The sequence below is a fragment of the Cydia pomonella genome, chromosome 4, assembly GCF_033807575.1.
Source record: "Cydia pomonella isolate Wapato2018A chromosome 4, ilCydPomo1, whole genome shotgun sequence".
Lineage (NCBI taxonomy): Eukaryota > Metazoa > Arthropoda > Insecta > Lepidoptera > Tortricidae > Cydia > Cydia pomonella.
Window position 1 is genome coordinate 6,532,379 of NC_084706.1, and position 16,040 is coordinate 6,548,418.

General features: G+C 34.9%; 1 protein-coding gene across 1 annotated transcript; it reads right to left on the reverse strand.

Annotated features, from left to right (window-relative positions):
* Positions 1–1,043: 1,043 nt before the first annotated feature.
* On the reverse strand, positions 1,044–14,245 carry LOC133516935 (proton-coupled amino acid transporter-like protein pathetic). The gene is made up of 8 exons (XM_061849998.1): positions 13,607–14,245; positions 12,190–12,340; positions 11,308–11,429; positions 8,371–8,455; positions 3,776–4,020; positions 3,107–3,319; positions 2,583–2,752; positions 1,044–1,909 (listed from the first exon to the last, which is right to left on the reverse strand). The coding sequence occupies exons 1-8, from the start codon at positions 13,672–13,674 to the stop codon at positions 1,659–1,661; spliced, it is 1,305 nt and encodes a 434-aa protein (XP_061705982.1). The 5' UTR covers positions 13,675–14,245; the 3' UTR covers positions 1,044–1,658.
* Between the last annotated feature and the right edge of the window lie 1,795 nt (positions 14,246–16,040).

A 16,040-nucleotide genomic window follows, 5' to 3' on the forward strand; every position in this document is an offset into this window, starting at 1 on the left:
TTAGAGCTAAATGCTCCAGGGGTGGAACTGAAAAATTGCATACAGCGCGTGTTGACACAGTGGCTGTTATCAGCCTCTGGGTAGAAAGCGGCATAAATGTCTCGACACCCCTGAGCCGCTCACACCGGTATTGCTCTTGGTCGTCTTCACGATGGTATTTTCAGGGGTCCATCTAATGGGCGGCGAGTCACCGCCTGCTGCGATAACTTGTGAAAACATTGTTATGGCAGTTTCATTGTCCACCCAAACTTCAATCCATAAACCGTTATACTATTCCCTTTTTAGGGTTCCGTAGCCAAATGGCATAAAACGGAACCCTTATAGTTTCGCCATGTCCGTCTGTCTGTCTGTCTGTCTGTCTGTCTGTCTGTCTGTCTGTCTGTCTGTCTGTCTGTCCGATGCTTTGCTCCGTGGTCGTTAGTGCTAGAAAGCTGAAATTTGGCATGGATATATAAATCAATAAAGCCGATAAAGTCGTACAATAAAATCTAAAAATTTAATTTTTTTTAGAGTACCTCCCCTACACGTAAAGTGGGAGTGAAATTTTTTTTTCGCTTCAACCCTAGAGTGTGGGGTATCGTTGGAAAGGTCTTTCAAAACTAATAGGGGTTTTCAAGAAACATTTTTTGATAAAGTGAATATATTCGGAGATAATCGCTCCGAAAAGAAAAAAAAATGTGTCCCCCCCCCTCTAACTTTTGAACCATAGGTCCAAAAAATATGAAAAAAATCGTGGAAGTAGAGCTTAAGAAAGACATTAAATGAAAACTATAGCGGACATGATCAGTTTAGCTATTTTTGAGTTATCGCAAAAAGTTTTCCCTTCATAGTAAAAAGACTTACTTTAATTAGGTACTGATTATGCAAATTTGCCTATTTGTTTAACTCGGGTGAAAGGTACCGTTTCATCCCTTGGTTAACAATTTACTATACTTTAAGCTCCAGTTTAGCTTATTGTGACGGAAGAGTAACTACGGAACCCTACACTGAGCGTGGCCCGACATGCTCTTGGCCGGTTTTTTATAATAGTTATAGCCTGCTGCGACCGGTTCATGGGTGTCTATTGTTGCGCCTGTGAACGGGTTGCAGCAGGCGTTCTACATGAAATTAAAGCTCTCCAAGGGGCCTCTACGTGTTGGATCTATATCCCAACGCAAGCCTATCAAAAGACCGGGATTTATAGGCGCGTGAAATCCAAGGATATACAATAATAATATTTTTTTAAATATTTAATTTGTATAGTAATTAACAAACATAAAAACTTAATCTAAAAATTAACAATAATTTACTTATATAAATGAAGTATAAACATTAATACTTGTAATTACATCAATCTTGAAAGATGCGAGAAGGTCGAGGCTCACTAAAAATTAAATTTAATTACCATGACCTCATTTGGTAATGGTCATTATTTAATTTTACAAACGAGACTTGTAACTTGTAGCAGTTTTATAATGAACGCCTGGAATTGTCTTTGTAACGCATGCCATTTATATGCTTGAAATACGTCCGACAAGTTGATAAGGGCGCGAGTTAAAATCTGGCCCAAAGCAATGATTTTTTTGATACTTCTTTAATATAAAAAAAAAATGTGTGAGACTAAATTAAAATTTTGGGGTTATTATTTATTTAATTTCATAAAACCCAGTTATTGGTCACTACGTACTATGTTCATGCAAATTCTGTATAATATCTCCTATAGTAATAGCACATCCGGAAATCAAACAGATGAATCCAAAAAGCACTATTAGAAAATTTTTCCAGAGGATACAGCGGTACTTCCCCAGGGCAGGCCATCGGAAAATGGTGTCGACAATACCCGGGATAATGAGGCCCAAGATTGAGTAAAATAGAGCGCCGACAATGTTGATGATCTGTTCCAACATCGGCAGGGCTATACCGATCGCACCTGAAAATGCTAATTATTATTAGAACCTAGAAAACACAGGCACAGTTAAAGTGTACAGCGAGCTGTAAACCTGCATACCCACTTTGTGAATGTAGTTAATTCATTCATTCATAAAGTGGATGTGCGCTTTTGTGGCTGGGTGTAGGTACTTTATTACGACTAGATTATGATGGCTACAAATTTTCCAGGGGTCTCAAACAAAACAATAAATGTTTATAGTTAATTATCCTAGTGTAGAAGGGCATTTTATGGAGTGAAGTCGAGTCGAGTGGACTCTGTTACAATTGATGAGGCTGTGTAGCCAAAAAATGTTTTTAAGTTTTTTACTTTTGAGTTATCGCTTTTTATTTCATTGTTATAAGTATAAAGTAAGTAATTTTATAATTTATAATTACTACATTAAATTTTCTTCCGTTTTCTTAGGCTCCTTCGATCATCAAGAACAAGAGAACAGATTTTCTTTACAATTCCGCTAACGTTCTCTTTACTATGACGACTATGGCCTTGTACGATGTTTACGGAATCGTTGTAAAAACATACTTATAAAAATCAACAAGTTCCGATTCTTAAGAAGAAACAACATATAAAACCCGTAGGTAAACCAAAATATAGTGGGTACTGTGTTTATAGGCTGTTTAGTCAAGGCTGCACGTATTGTCAACAGAAAACATACCACAAAACCAAACAATAAAGATTCTCATGCAAATCTGAGTAATGTCCATGTATTGTTTCTTGACGTGTGGTTTGATGTATTTTGTTAAAATGTCCACCACAACGAAGAAGTGAAGAGGATACGTGAAGAAAATCGATAATGCTATGAACGATTTAGCACATACAGCAGGCCTGAAACAAAATTCATTATTGAAATATTAACGTAGTTGAATAGATGATGACTATTATGAGAGACTCAAGGAGAGTGTTATAATTATTATAAAGTTAATTCAAATGAAATATTAATGTGAAATGAGAAATAAGTTCGTCTCAATATTCTCTAACACACTCACTAGTAATCAAAATGGGCTACTTTGTGTAGAATTCCCATTTAAAGTGATCAAATTTCGTTGATTTTGAGAATTTTGGTAGTATTTTAATGCAATTTGAACTGTGCGCCTTAACGCACTGAGTAACTGAAAGGTAAACTAAAATTAGTTACATGCCAAACGCAATAAACGCATTAATATAACGAATTGTACATACCAATCATTGACAGGTAAATTGAGCGTTATAGTGGCCATCACTGAATCGCCATATCTGAAGTAACCGAACAGGCCTAGAATAGTGTACAACACCATGATAAAGCTCATTGCTATTACCAGGACACTTGGGCATCCGAGGAAATGCTCGGGCTTCTTCATCACATTCTCTACTGGCATCACCACACCAATGCCTTCCATTGCGAAGATTACTGTTCTAAAAAAATTTTTTATTTATTGAATGATGTAGTAGAAAAGCCTATAAAAAGTTCACGGATTTGAAAAACAAGATTTGTCTCTCCTAATATACGAAAAAAAAATTACCACATGAAGGTAGTAGAAAACTATCCTACCCCTTTGTTACTTTAAATAAAGCTTTACAGCCCTTAACTTGCTGCCCAAAGGAGAGACGGGAACCTAAATGCTTAAATACACCACACAAACGTTTGGTCACACGAACGATAACAATAATTTGAAAGTTCAAGTCTCTACTATTCCACTATTATTTTTTACAAGTGCATGAGGGGAATTTATTTTGTACGAATATAATTGTAACTGAAAAAAACATACATTTCTCGATGTTACGTAATTTTATTCATTCCATTCTTGTGTTTCTTATGGCAAAAGTATCCCTACAAAAAAACTAAAGATAAATACATCAACATATACTTACGATAGAAAAGCAGGGAATCTAGATATTTGTCCCACAGCGCTTGCACCTTCGATAGATATGGGATCTTTGAATACGTAATATAGACATATAATGAATGTAAGGACCAATAATACGTTCGCTAGGAAGGAAAAGGGTGCCAACCACTTGAGATGTCTTATTTGTGTCATAATACTCAACGGTACTAGCAAAATAAGACAGTAATATTGCACTGAAAGAGTTACGACGGGATAGTATGTGTCCAAGAGCTGAAAAGAAAAATAAAAAAAATCTAATAAATTAAATAACGCTTATTAGTTGTATATAAATATTACTTACATTACTTTTGTGCTGACATTTTATGGTTGGGGAACCTAAGAGGCATTTTTGTAGTTAGTCGAGCGCATCAGATTAAGAAATGAGTGATATCTTGCTACCCCGTGGAGTCTACCTTAACCACTTTTAGCTGTCTATATTGATCCGTTGGTTGAGGGGGTTCAATAAATCGTTAAGCAGATTGTGGATTTGGTCATTTTAATCCAAAGTAATGCTATAATTGTACTATTACTAAATCTGACAATTATTTGTACGCATTTCCTTAATTTGATGGTTACAATGTGAAAATTGAGCGTCGAACTTGTGATCGTCAGTTTAAGGAAAGGCGTACAAGAAATTGTAAGATTAAACAACCAAATTAACAGTCTACTTAACGATTTTTTTAATCCTCCACCAACCCTATGAAATTAAAAAAAATCTGTAGACGCTTTCCTGCTCGCGGGAAAAGAAAAACTTAATATGTCCTTTTTTCTTCCTATCATTAAATTTTTCGATACCAATAGCTATGACGCTCGAGTAACTACTCACTTAGCGTCGCCGTCTCTCTAGCTATGAGAGTTGCACTAAATATTTCGGGAATAGAAAAAATACACAAGTCTCGCATTTTTGCATACGTTCAAGCCAATTATTGAAACAGTTATTCCATTCCAAAGTAAGTCTCCGAATTAGGGTTTTAGCGACTGCCGTGCTTCCGGTTACTGGAATCGTTGACCGCGTAACTTTACTAAAATTTTATGGCGGATGATTATGCATTAAATACTCCTTTTGTTCTTCGGAAAGTAGGTGCGAGATCCAACGGGAAAACAATTTTCTTACGCCTAGATCTGTTTGCAAGATTCTTTAGGCTTTACTCGAAAGAGTGAAGAGTATCACTGAGCCGTGACCCTTTTGTCCTGCTGCAATGCACACAGTATGTAGGTAGGTACTTTTATTTTACTTTATTGTTTATTAATTATGCCTATTTTGCTGTCTCAATTTTCCTTTGTGCTATTTTTATTTTGTTCCTGTAATAATTTGTGTTCTTTATGATGATTTAAACTTTATATTGTGTTTTTGCAGCTGCCAAATAAATGATTTATCTATCTATCTATCTATCATCCTATATTATCTAATACTGAAGGACTGAATTTTACGATATGGGACATGTCGGTCTTTGTCAATCAGGTTTCGCACTGCGTCGACGTTTTCTTGAGTGACCGCAGATTTTGGCCGACCTTCACGCACATCATCACTAAGATTCACACGATCGCGTTGACATTCAGAAAATCAGCGATAAATGGTCGTCTTTGATTCAACGCAAAGTCATTCGATTTAGGCGTTGTGTTTGCGATAAACCGCTTTTAAAATCGTAAAATATCATCGCTCTTAAATTTCCCCTCGTTAGTTCCATTTTCTCAACGGCCTTAAACAACAAATTAAAAAAGTGTGTAGTTTTTTTTAACTGCCAGTTGTGTGGAGTTGAGATGATTATAAAAAGGTTGAATTTGAATCATAATAAAATTGTTTAATGAAATAAGCGGTTCCCGAATCTTTCAGTGCAAGCCTCGTATCTCGTATTAGTATCAATATTGAATATTCTTTTCATATTACTGTTATGCTTACCTACCTAGCTTGCGTTTCCGGTGATAACCAACCAGGTACAAATTAAACATAATTACGATTAATTATTTATATCGTTAATTTATAATCCTGAGTACAACTTCAATTTACTTTGTACTAGGAGTAGTAAATGTGCTGCTTATAATAGAAGCAAGAACGGATTTGTAAACTACTTAAATAGTTGAAGATTTATGTTAGCAATTACTTTAATATGCATGTTGTATTTGCCTGTTATTGGGTGAATACTCGAGCAATTTGTCTATATTTTCAAGAAGTCTTAATATTTATTACGCCTGTTGGCAAACCTTAATTATAAATTAAATTCAATAAATATCCTATATTACATACTATGAGAATACGTACAAAATTGGGGGAATTTCATTAAATATTAGGAACTAATTAAATCTGTTTTTGTAGTAATCATTGTTTTTGTCAAGCCAGGGCAATACTTGGCGTATGTTGAACAAGTTTATGGTACTTTTAAACTGTTGAGATCCTTTTCAGGCTTCCGTGAATAGTCAACTAGGAACCCTTGATCGGTGGTGCTAGAAAGCTGCAATTTGGCATAAATCATGCATGGCGAGAGAACGATAAAATAAAAACTTTTAGAGTACCTCCCATACAATAGTACTTTGTGCAACGAGGGGGGTAAGTGAAATTCTGGATACGAGGGTGGTAATTCCCGACAGCGGCAGGCAATTGAAGACCCGAATTTGCAATATTTTTACCCCGGAGTTACACACAATGTTTTTCATCGCACTTGCGAAGAAAAAATTAAATTTTAACCGAAATAATTCTTAAATACGGTGACATATCAAATATTAGTCCGCCATTTTGTAATAGACCTATTCGGCATTCAGCCACGATTGAAAATTATGTAAAAATATTTTAAACGGCTGTTAAATTAATTCATACAAGGATACAAACATCAACAATTTAAACATTAACAAAAATATTGAATTATAAACGTCAGTATTTTAAAAGTAAAACTCATTTATGCTACTTGGATTGTATGAATAAATGACATAATAAAAAAAAGGTATAACTCCCTAGGGAGTTATAGGTTTTTTTTACAATCCTTAATTCCCACGGGAACAATATAGGTCTTTGTCCTTATGTACAAAATGAGTAGCTAAAATGGAGTACTAGATCCTATGATGAAGCCAATTTATACACAGCTAATGCACAGCGTACTCTGCAAGGCCAGGCCTATGGAACTCTCCGCGCGAGCTCGGATTTATACCTACGAATCTCGTCCCGTTCACGGTACAAAAGCAAGCCAGTTGGCACACACGCTCACGCACGCACGCCGCGTCCCCGCGCGCTAGAATATGCCAAAATGTACGCGAAAGAAATACCTTTGTCACGAACAAATAACACAGCTTGTAGTGTGGATGGATGCAAAATCAACAAAACTAATAAAAAATATCGTTTTTGCTCTTCCGATAGATAGGAAAAGTAAGTAGACATTCTCAATATAAGTACACATATTGTTATTATTTTTAATTATGATATACGATGTATGTCTATTTATGTTTTCTATAATATTTTTCTTTATTATGTAACATAAATAAGTTATAAACTTTAAACGAAGTTTTACAATTATTTTTTGCTGGGTTCAAGGTGTGGTTTATAAAACAGCGTAGCACTGCGGTTACTGCACGGAGATATGGCCTTTTAAAATGTTTCGCAGTCACTCGGAATGAAACGAATAAAAGGAATATTATAATTCTTACTTATTGCAACTTATCTCTTGTCTTGGTAGTCTGGAAGAGATCGCGTTTTAGCGATAAGACTGCCTGTTCTTAGGTAGGAGTAGGTAGTCTTAAGCTTTTATTTCGCTTTCGGTGTATTTTTTAACTGTATGATGCACAATAAAGAACATTTACAGTACATATGGTGCTACTTTACCGCACTAGTGCGAAAATTAGCATATTACGTTACTATGTCGAACATTTAAAGGGCCATATGTACTGTAAAACGTTGTACGATACATGTGCGAATAGGTAATTCGTAACTCGTGTCGATTTAAAACACTCCCTTCGGTCGTGTTTTAATTTATCGCCACTCGTTTCGAATTTCCTATTTTTCGCACTTGTATCGTAATGTACTATTACTTACCTACTTATCTTACTCATAGTTATTTTACGCTATCCTTTCATACAGCTAATGGCAAGTTCTAATGCTAGTTTGACCATTAAAACTTTTATTTGTACCTACCTAAGTAGGTAGATATTTTAGAATCTATAGTTAAAGTAGGTACAGTCAAGGTATTAAATATCGATACGGGCAAAGTGCCAAAAATATATACACACGACCTTATTGCCTACATATTAAGGTAGTGTGTACATATTTTTGTCACTTTGTCCGTATCGATATTTAATACCTTGACTGTACTTATTTAAAAAATCATTTATAAGCGTCGGCAACCCTAGCGTTGCACTGGTGCGGCGAGCGGCGCGTTGAAGGTCACTCCATTGTATTTTTGTGTAGGTATTAAAACGTTAGGTATTTGCATTTTCTTTGAGAGATAAATATCTGTTCGTAAGAACTATTATTATATAATCTGTGGCAAGGCTACAAGTTAGCCCCCATCCGAAATAATTTTATGGTATGCCCGCTGGTAATTCTTTAAATCGTCCCGATTTTTTTTTATTTATGATTGCAAAAAGTACACAACTAACCTGTTTAATATTTTCCGCTATAAGTACCGTAAATATGCAGCAGACGCCAATGTATGTGCAAAGTAAAGATATCTCCGCAAAAATACTGTAAAAGAAAAGAATACAGAATTATGTACATTACTGCGGTGTAATGTAATTTATTATCGTGAAAAAAATCTGTTTATCTTCAAATTTTCAAGACATACAGGGTACTTAAGTTTGTTGTCTGACCATCCTAAGCATTTTCGTTGTCAGTCTCAGAATACAGTCAGATAACAAAGTTTTGTTAGAGTTGATTAGTTACACACACCGAGACATAGACATACACTGAGCCACGTTGTACATATATAATCTTTTTCTTTTATATGTTGTGTAACGATGATCTCTATAGTTACAACTGTAAGTGCAAGTCCTCTGTGTTACATGTTAGGTATTTCGCTCTTGGTCATATATTATGTGGCCATTCGTCTTGTAGCGGTAATGTTATTTTACTGCAACAAAGTTAAAGTTTGCATGATTACTCTTTAAAGGGTGTCCCAAAAGTAAAGAGACAACTTTCAAAGCCTTACTAGCTGAAAATTTTATTAAAACAATAGTAAAGTATTGGTGTCATTGCTTCTATGGTTTCATTATCTGTCATTTCAAGCGGGAAAATCGTTATTGCTTATTAGTTTTTCAAATTTAAGCATCGGAATATGAACCACTTGCTAATAGGGTTTTTCACAATTGCCTTTATTTTACGAGTCACATACCTATTAAAAAAAACCGGGCAAGTGCGAGTCGGACTCGCGCACGAAGGGTTCCGTACCATTATTTATAAATACGGCAAAAAAATATGTTTGTTGTATCGGAGCCCCCCTTAAAAAAAAATTATTCTGTTTTTAGTGTTTGTTGTTATAGCGGCAACAGAAATACATCATCTGTGAAAATTTCAACTGTCTAGCTATCACGGTTCATGAGATACAGCCTGGTGACAGACGGACGGACGGACGGACGGACGGACAGTGAAGTCTCAGTAATAGGGTCCCGTTTGACCCTTTGGGTACGAAACCCTAAAAAGATATATTCAAACACATTCTTCAAGAAAGAGCTAGACAAACTAGTATATATAGAATAAAAAGACATAACGAAGAAACGGTTGAGATTAGTTTTAAGAAGGTACCGGGAAGAAATAGAACAATCACGCTACCTCGAATCATTAACCGAGTTCAATCTATTTTTAATAAGACTCCTTTAACGTCCGTCAGAGTGCCAGCTGATAAATAAAAAGTATCAAAACTGTCTGTCGCCAGAATGCAAAAGGAACGATCTAGGTTTAAAAGCATATATGAACCAAATTGCTTCTAGACATATATGAACCAAATTGCTTCTAGACATATATAGGACCAAGAGACACATGCAAAAAGAGAGCCGAAAAGTTTATAAAAGTTAATTGAAAAAAGTACTCAACGTTTATTGTTGAACCTATGTTCTGGCGAACCCCAATAATGTTCATGAAGCCAATATTGCCATACAACCATTCATTAATTTCCATTCAGTCCTATAGATGTGATATATTACCAAAAAAAAATTATCAAAACATTTTGTATGGAGTGGCTGCAAAATCGTAAAAAGTCGTAATGTGACGGGCCGCGAAAAATTTAAGAAAAAAATATTTTTAAGAGGTTCGCAAAATCGATATTAATCTGATAATTTAATTAGTTTTATTACAACTTTCAACCAAAATTATAACTTTTAACGTTTACCTTATATAATATATTTTGAAAATAAATTTATCTATTTACTTCTGGGTATTATGATACTTTTGTATTGTGTAAAGTAAGTAAAAGCCGTGCTATCTCTGCGTTGAATAACCAGTGAAGAACAACTCTAAGAAGTAGTAGTTCTATAGTACACTGCAACGAGGGCGGTAAGTTAAATCAGCCGCAGGCTGGAGTAATGCACTCCAGTTTGCAATATTCTTACCCTCGGAGTTACACACAATATTTTTCATCACACTTGCGAAGAAAAAGCTAAATTTTAAGCGAAATTATTTTTAAATACAGTGATATTTCAAACTTTTGTCTGCTATATTCTCATTCTATGACAGGTTAATCATCGAAGGCACACACCTATCCTGCATTCAGCTACGATTGAAAATTCTTTAAACATATTTTAAACAGGTATTAAATTATTAAAATTAAATATTTTTTAACATAAATATTGAAAATTATAAATGCCACTATTTTAAAAGTAATTACTAATTAATACCTACTTGATGCGTATGAATTAGTGACACAATAAAAATAATAAAATATAACACCATTTTCATAATCTATAAATCCTACGAAAACAAAACACGCCTTTGTCCTTCAGCACACCTGCATGAAACAAGATCTTTTTGGAGTAAGATGATGAAAAATATTTCCCATCACACTTGCTCGAAAAAGATCTTATTTCATGCAGGTGTGCTGAAGGACAAAGGCCTATTTTGTTCCCGCGGGAGTTATGGATTGTGTAAAAAAAGCTATAACTCCCTAGGGAGTTATAGCTTTTTTATTTTATTATTTAACTTATTCATACAAACTAAGTAGCATTAATGAGTTTTACATTTAAAATACTGACGTTTATAATTTAATCTTTTTGTTTAAGTTTAAAATTATTGAATTTGGTTAATTTAGCAGCCACTTAAAATATTTTTACATAATTTTCAATCGTAGCTGAATGCCGAATAGGTCTGTGCCTTCGATGCCTCACCTGCCAAGAAATTACAAAATGGCGGACGAATGTTTGATATTTCACCGTATTTAACACAGACACACGCCGTTTAGGTCATCCGACTCGTCATACTGAGCGCTTGGGAGAGCAGTACCCTAGATAGCGCTAATGCTGAACCCTGGCAGTACCTAGTGGAACTCAGGTTTGGTGCAACATAGACACACGACGTTTTGGTCGTCCAGTCACAAACTACTTACTTACCTTGCAGCTTTAGCATAGGGTCTTAGAGTTTTAGGGCCGTTAGCAAATGCAGCTCTGCAGGTCTCCGCATAGCTAAGGAGAGGTATTCGTTCCGCCTTACAACATCCGCGGGAAGTGTCCACCTGGAACAACAGGTTCACAGATTAATAAATGGTTTTAAAATATTTAACGTTGTAAGGGTAATTGGTATATCTGTCGGCGGCCGATCGTAAAGTTCCTGTGTAATGTTTTGACGGTAGTCACATTAAACCAATAGATAAAGTAGGGTACGTTCGTAAGGTTGCTTCAGATGCCCAAAGGTCAAACTATCTAGAAATAACTAGGAGCCCGTGATCTCAGGGAACGAGACAATGATTTTTAGTGTTCACGATGTGCCTAGGTATTCCATGATCTGCCTGATTCTACGATCGGCCGCCGATATATTGATTTCAACGGACTTCGAATAACGTTTGTTGATTGAATGTCTACCTTTCAAACTCTATTATTTTATTAGTTTACTAAGACTCGCTGCGCTATTAGCACACATATTATACATGTGTATATTTCATATTCATTTATTCATAAAATTAAAATGTTACATGTTATTGTTGTTATATTCATAAGTATGTCAGTTAAATCACAATTCATTAAAATAATTATCATCAAAAAAAGAGTAAAATAAAAACAATAAATAACACGTAATAAATAATCAATACAATTTACCAAGTCAAAATTAAAACATTACATTAAAATTAAATTGAATTATTTTTATAACCTGTGCGTATTAAGGCGTCGTTCCACAAGTGTGTGCGGTCAAAGCATATTTAGTTCTAAAGTGCTTGTGCCGTACACTGGTGGAATTCCGCCTTAAACCTATACGCTGTACAATAGGTAGGTACTTACAAATATGTGAACACAGTGACCACAAATAAAAGCAATAATGATTGTGCCAATGATACCAACTACCCATCCAGCATTGGCAAATGCTAAGGGCATGGCCAGTAGGCCAGACCCCAGCGATGCCTTGAGGAGATTAGCGAGAGCTCTGGCATCCCTGTAAAAGAAAATGACTTGTTAGGAAACTGCCTTCTAATCTCGTCAGTAAACGCAATATTTCAGGGTCAAAATAGCAATTTTCTTGATCGTCCATACATTTAGGACAGACTAATGTAATGTGACGTTACATTACAATATCATTTTGTTAGAGGCGTTTCAATCGTCGAGTGCGAGCGTCAGACTTTAACTCTCATTTCCGACTTTTGTGATGCTTAAATGCCATGAGTCCTATATAGACATTTGATCCTTGGGAAAATCAAGATCGATTGACATTATTTACAAAAAACTGTCAAGTAGCCAATTCAGCTAGGACCCTAAATGGCTCAACAATCACGGAGGGTGATTGAATATTTTTTTCTTTTTTGTGTTTGTTAAATGTAATAAATGTTATTTCAGGGTTTCAAAGGGGGAAAAAAAATCATTATTTGTAACCCCAAAGTAATAATAATAAAAAAAACACAAAAACAAAAAAAAAAAAACAAAAAAAGCGTAATGGCATGCGTGGTAGTAGCGCCAAAATAATTACATTTTTGTTCCCCTTCATTACCCCACGCACTGAATAACTGATCACATTAGGACATGAAACAATCATCATCATCATCCTATTTTTTTAGTTATTTCATTGCAAGTTTGAGAAAAGCACTATACAAATCTCGGCGAGAAACGGGGTTGCCGGCCGCGTATCCCTATCCGCTTTTTTTTCATAATAAGATCTTTTTTGAGCAAGTGTGATGAAATAGTACATTACGATACAAGTGCGAAAAATAGGAAATTCGAAACGAGTGGCGATAAATTAAAACACGACCGAAGGGAGTGTTTTAAATCGACACGAGTTGCGAATTACCTATTCGCACATGTATCGTACAACGTTTTACAGTACATATGGCCCTTTAAATGTTCGACACAGTAACATAATATGCTACTTCTCGCACTAGTGCTATAAAGTAGCCCCATATGTACTGTAAAAATCTTTATAGGGCTGTATCTCTTAAACCGTGCGTCGTAGCGCAAAGCTAATCAAATTTTCGTCCCCCTTATGATAACCTAATAATAAAAAACAAAACACAAAAAGAAAAAAATTGCATAATGTCAATTACTGTCATTTGCATAATACAAATAATGCGTATAATGGCTAAATCAGCATCTTGCATACTCAAGACAAAGGACAATCGTGAAATTTATTGGGCTTTTGTGCTTTCTTATACATATGTACTCGTATCACTAATACAGAAACCAAAAAATAGGAGTAGGCAAATTTACTTACGAATTAGGCTTTTCCACTTTTCTATGCTCAAAAGGGTTGTATTCTTTTCCGGCTGCGTCTCCATTCATATTTATATGTTATAAATGTTTTCTACGTTTATACAATCGACTGTTCAAGTAGCACACTATGATAAGAAACTCGACTCCTAAGTATTATTATTGATGATTAACTTTGATTTTACACGACGTCTTAACACAAGTGCAAGCTGACGATATCAAGATACATTGATGTAATGAAGTCACTGGTGCTGATATATTGTGCGAACAGTGTCGAGTACCTACCTACTTTACTATCTTTCACTACAAATCTCCCGTGAGGCTCAAACATAACTATAAATACAGGTGCATGGCCTGTTAAACAGAATTTCAATATACTATATGATCACTTCTATACATTTTGTGTCTTACTTAATATGTACTATGGCAGCAGCGGTCTCAAAGTTCAACATCGAGTACATTTTTTAATGAATTACGGTATATAATAACTGATCTCTTAATAGTATGTCTTGTTTTCATCTGACTTAAAACGTTTTTATGATTGTAATCCCGTTGATCTTGATAACATTAAGATAAAACAAATGAGTTAACACTAAATTCATACTACGTACAGGCACGTTCTGTGTTTGCGAACATTATATATAACTAGCCGGATCCAAATTATTTTCCACTTGATGTACTTGTTTATTAATTACATACATATATTTGGAGACCACGGATGGGCAAACGTAGTAGGGGACACCTTCAGAGGTGGAGTGACGATTTTCGTAAGGTGGCTGGCAGGAACTAGATGAGAGTGGCCGCGGATGAAATGGGAAAAGCCTATGTCCAGCAATTGACTAGTACAGGCTGATGATGATGTACTTATTAATATATTCCAATGATAATAAATTAATTGTTCATTAACAAATTCGAAAGGGGGCTGTTAGGTTTTATATCTAAAAAAATATGCTATATCTGACTCTTAAAAGAGTCGTAAGCGACACTGGTGGAATGTTTTAAAACTGGCCTAGATTTTGGTGTCGTTATTACCGATTAACATTCAGGCAATCCGTAGTTTGGCGGCCCTGGCGGGCTGCCTTTGTATTTAGGCAAATATGGCTGCGTCACCTTCTTTTGCATATTAAAGAAGTCAGTTATATGAATAGTTTGACTCATCAAAATTCTAACGACTTAGTTTCGTTATATTGTTATAGAGTAGGTAAGGTATAAAAGAAACATTATTCGTAATAAAGCATTTACAGATCATAATACTCATTATACACGGTGTAAAACGAGGAACCAGAAAGATTTTAACCACGCACTTCTGAGGCCAAAAGAAGTAAATAATGTTATATTAAGTAAATTTCGCCAAAAAAAAAGTTATGTACATAAAAAGTTAATGTTATGGTAAAACTGGCACTGAAAATGAATTTTTAAGTTTTTTTTTGTAAAACCTAGTTTTTGCAGAGGTTACTTATCACTTTTTGACATCTATCAATAAGGACATTTAGACTATGCTCCTTAATGGCATCATAGCCTAAGTTACACTAAAAAGATTTAAAAAAATTGGTATTAACTCTGAAACTAGGTGAAATCCAGAAAAGTTCATACTTATGACATTTTAGTTTATAATTGTGATCAGGAATGCACTGTTAAAATCTTTCGGATTCCTCATGTTACACCGTGTACATAAATATAATACTCTTTATTGGCACACCTCAGTAAAAAGATACAGCTTAATGAAAAATAATTGATAAAAGATAAGGGAATACAACAGGTGGTCTTATCGCTAAAAACGATATCTTTCAGACAACCTTTGGGTAGCGGAAACAAAGCATTTGATCAAAAAGAGTAGGTGTTGCAATAACGTCATGAATTCTACTTTCATATACACAATTACAGTAAATAAACATACATATATAACAAAATACAAATAAGCATATATAAACACACATTAATATATACAAAACAAACAGAAATAAATAAAATATAACAGCAACATGTCCGCCACAGAGTAAAAATTAACTATATACAAATCAACCTTGATGATCCTAACCTAACGTAAGTAGCTAATAATAATCTTTCACAAAAGAGGAACCTACTTCAGCGTAACAAGCCATCGTTTTAAGGTCTTCAGCAGCAGTTCTTTACCTGAAGGTGCTTTCCAAGAGAAAGTGCTACTATAAGAATACCCAAAATCACTGTAGATGTGCCTTTAAGTTCTGAAGATTTTGGTCAATTACTTCAGGATCCCATTATCAACTATCCTGGCGTGATAACAAAACACAAAAAACTAAGTTCTGCTGATAAATGGAGAATCTCCTGATGTTTAAATTCGGTTAATAATCAGTGAAGCTAATACCTAAAAGTACAATTTTGACAAGTGCGTGAATGAGTTTTAGTAGGTTTTGTTTAATCCGGATGATTTTGTGTAATCTGTTTGTTTTTCTATATTG

Coding starts and splice junctions, on each gene's coding strand:
- LOC133516935 (XM_061849998.1), bottom strand. CDS start 13,674: ATGAATGGAGACGCAGCCGGAAAAGAATACAACCCTTTTGAGCATAGA. Junction 11,430..12,189: donor GTCACTGTGTTCACATATTT/GTAAGTACCTAC, acceptor CTGTTGTTCCAG/GTGGACACTTCCCGCGGATG. Junction 4,021..8,370: donor TAGCGGAAAATATTAAACAG/GTTAGTTGTGTA, acceptor TTTTCTTTTCAG/CTCTTGGACACATACTATCC.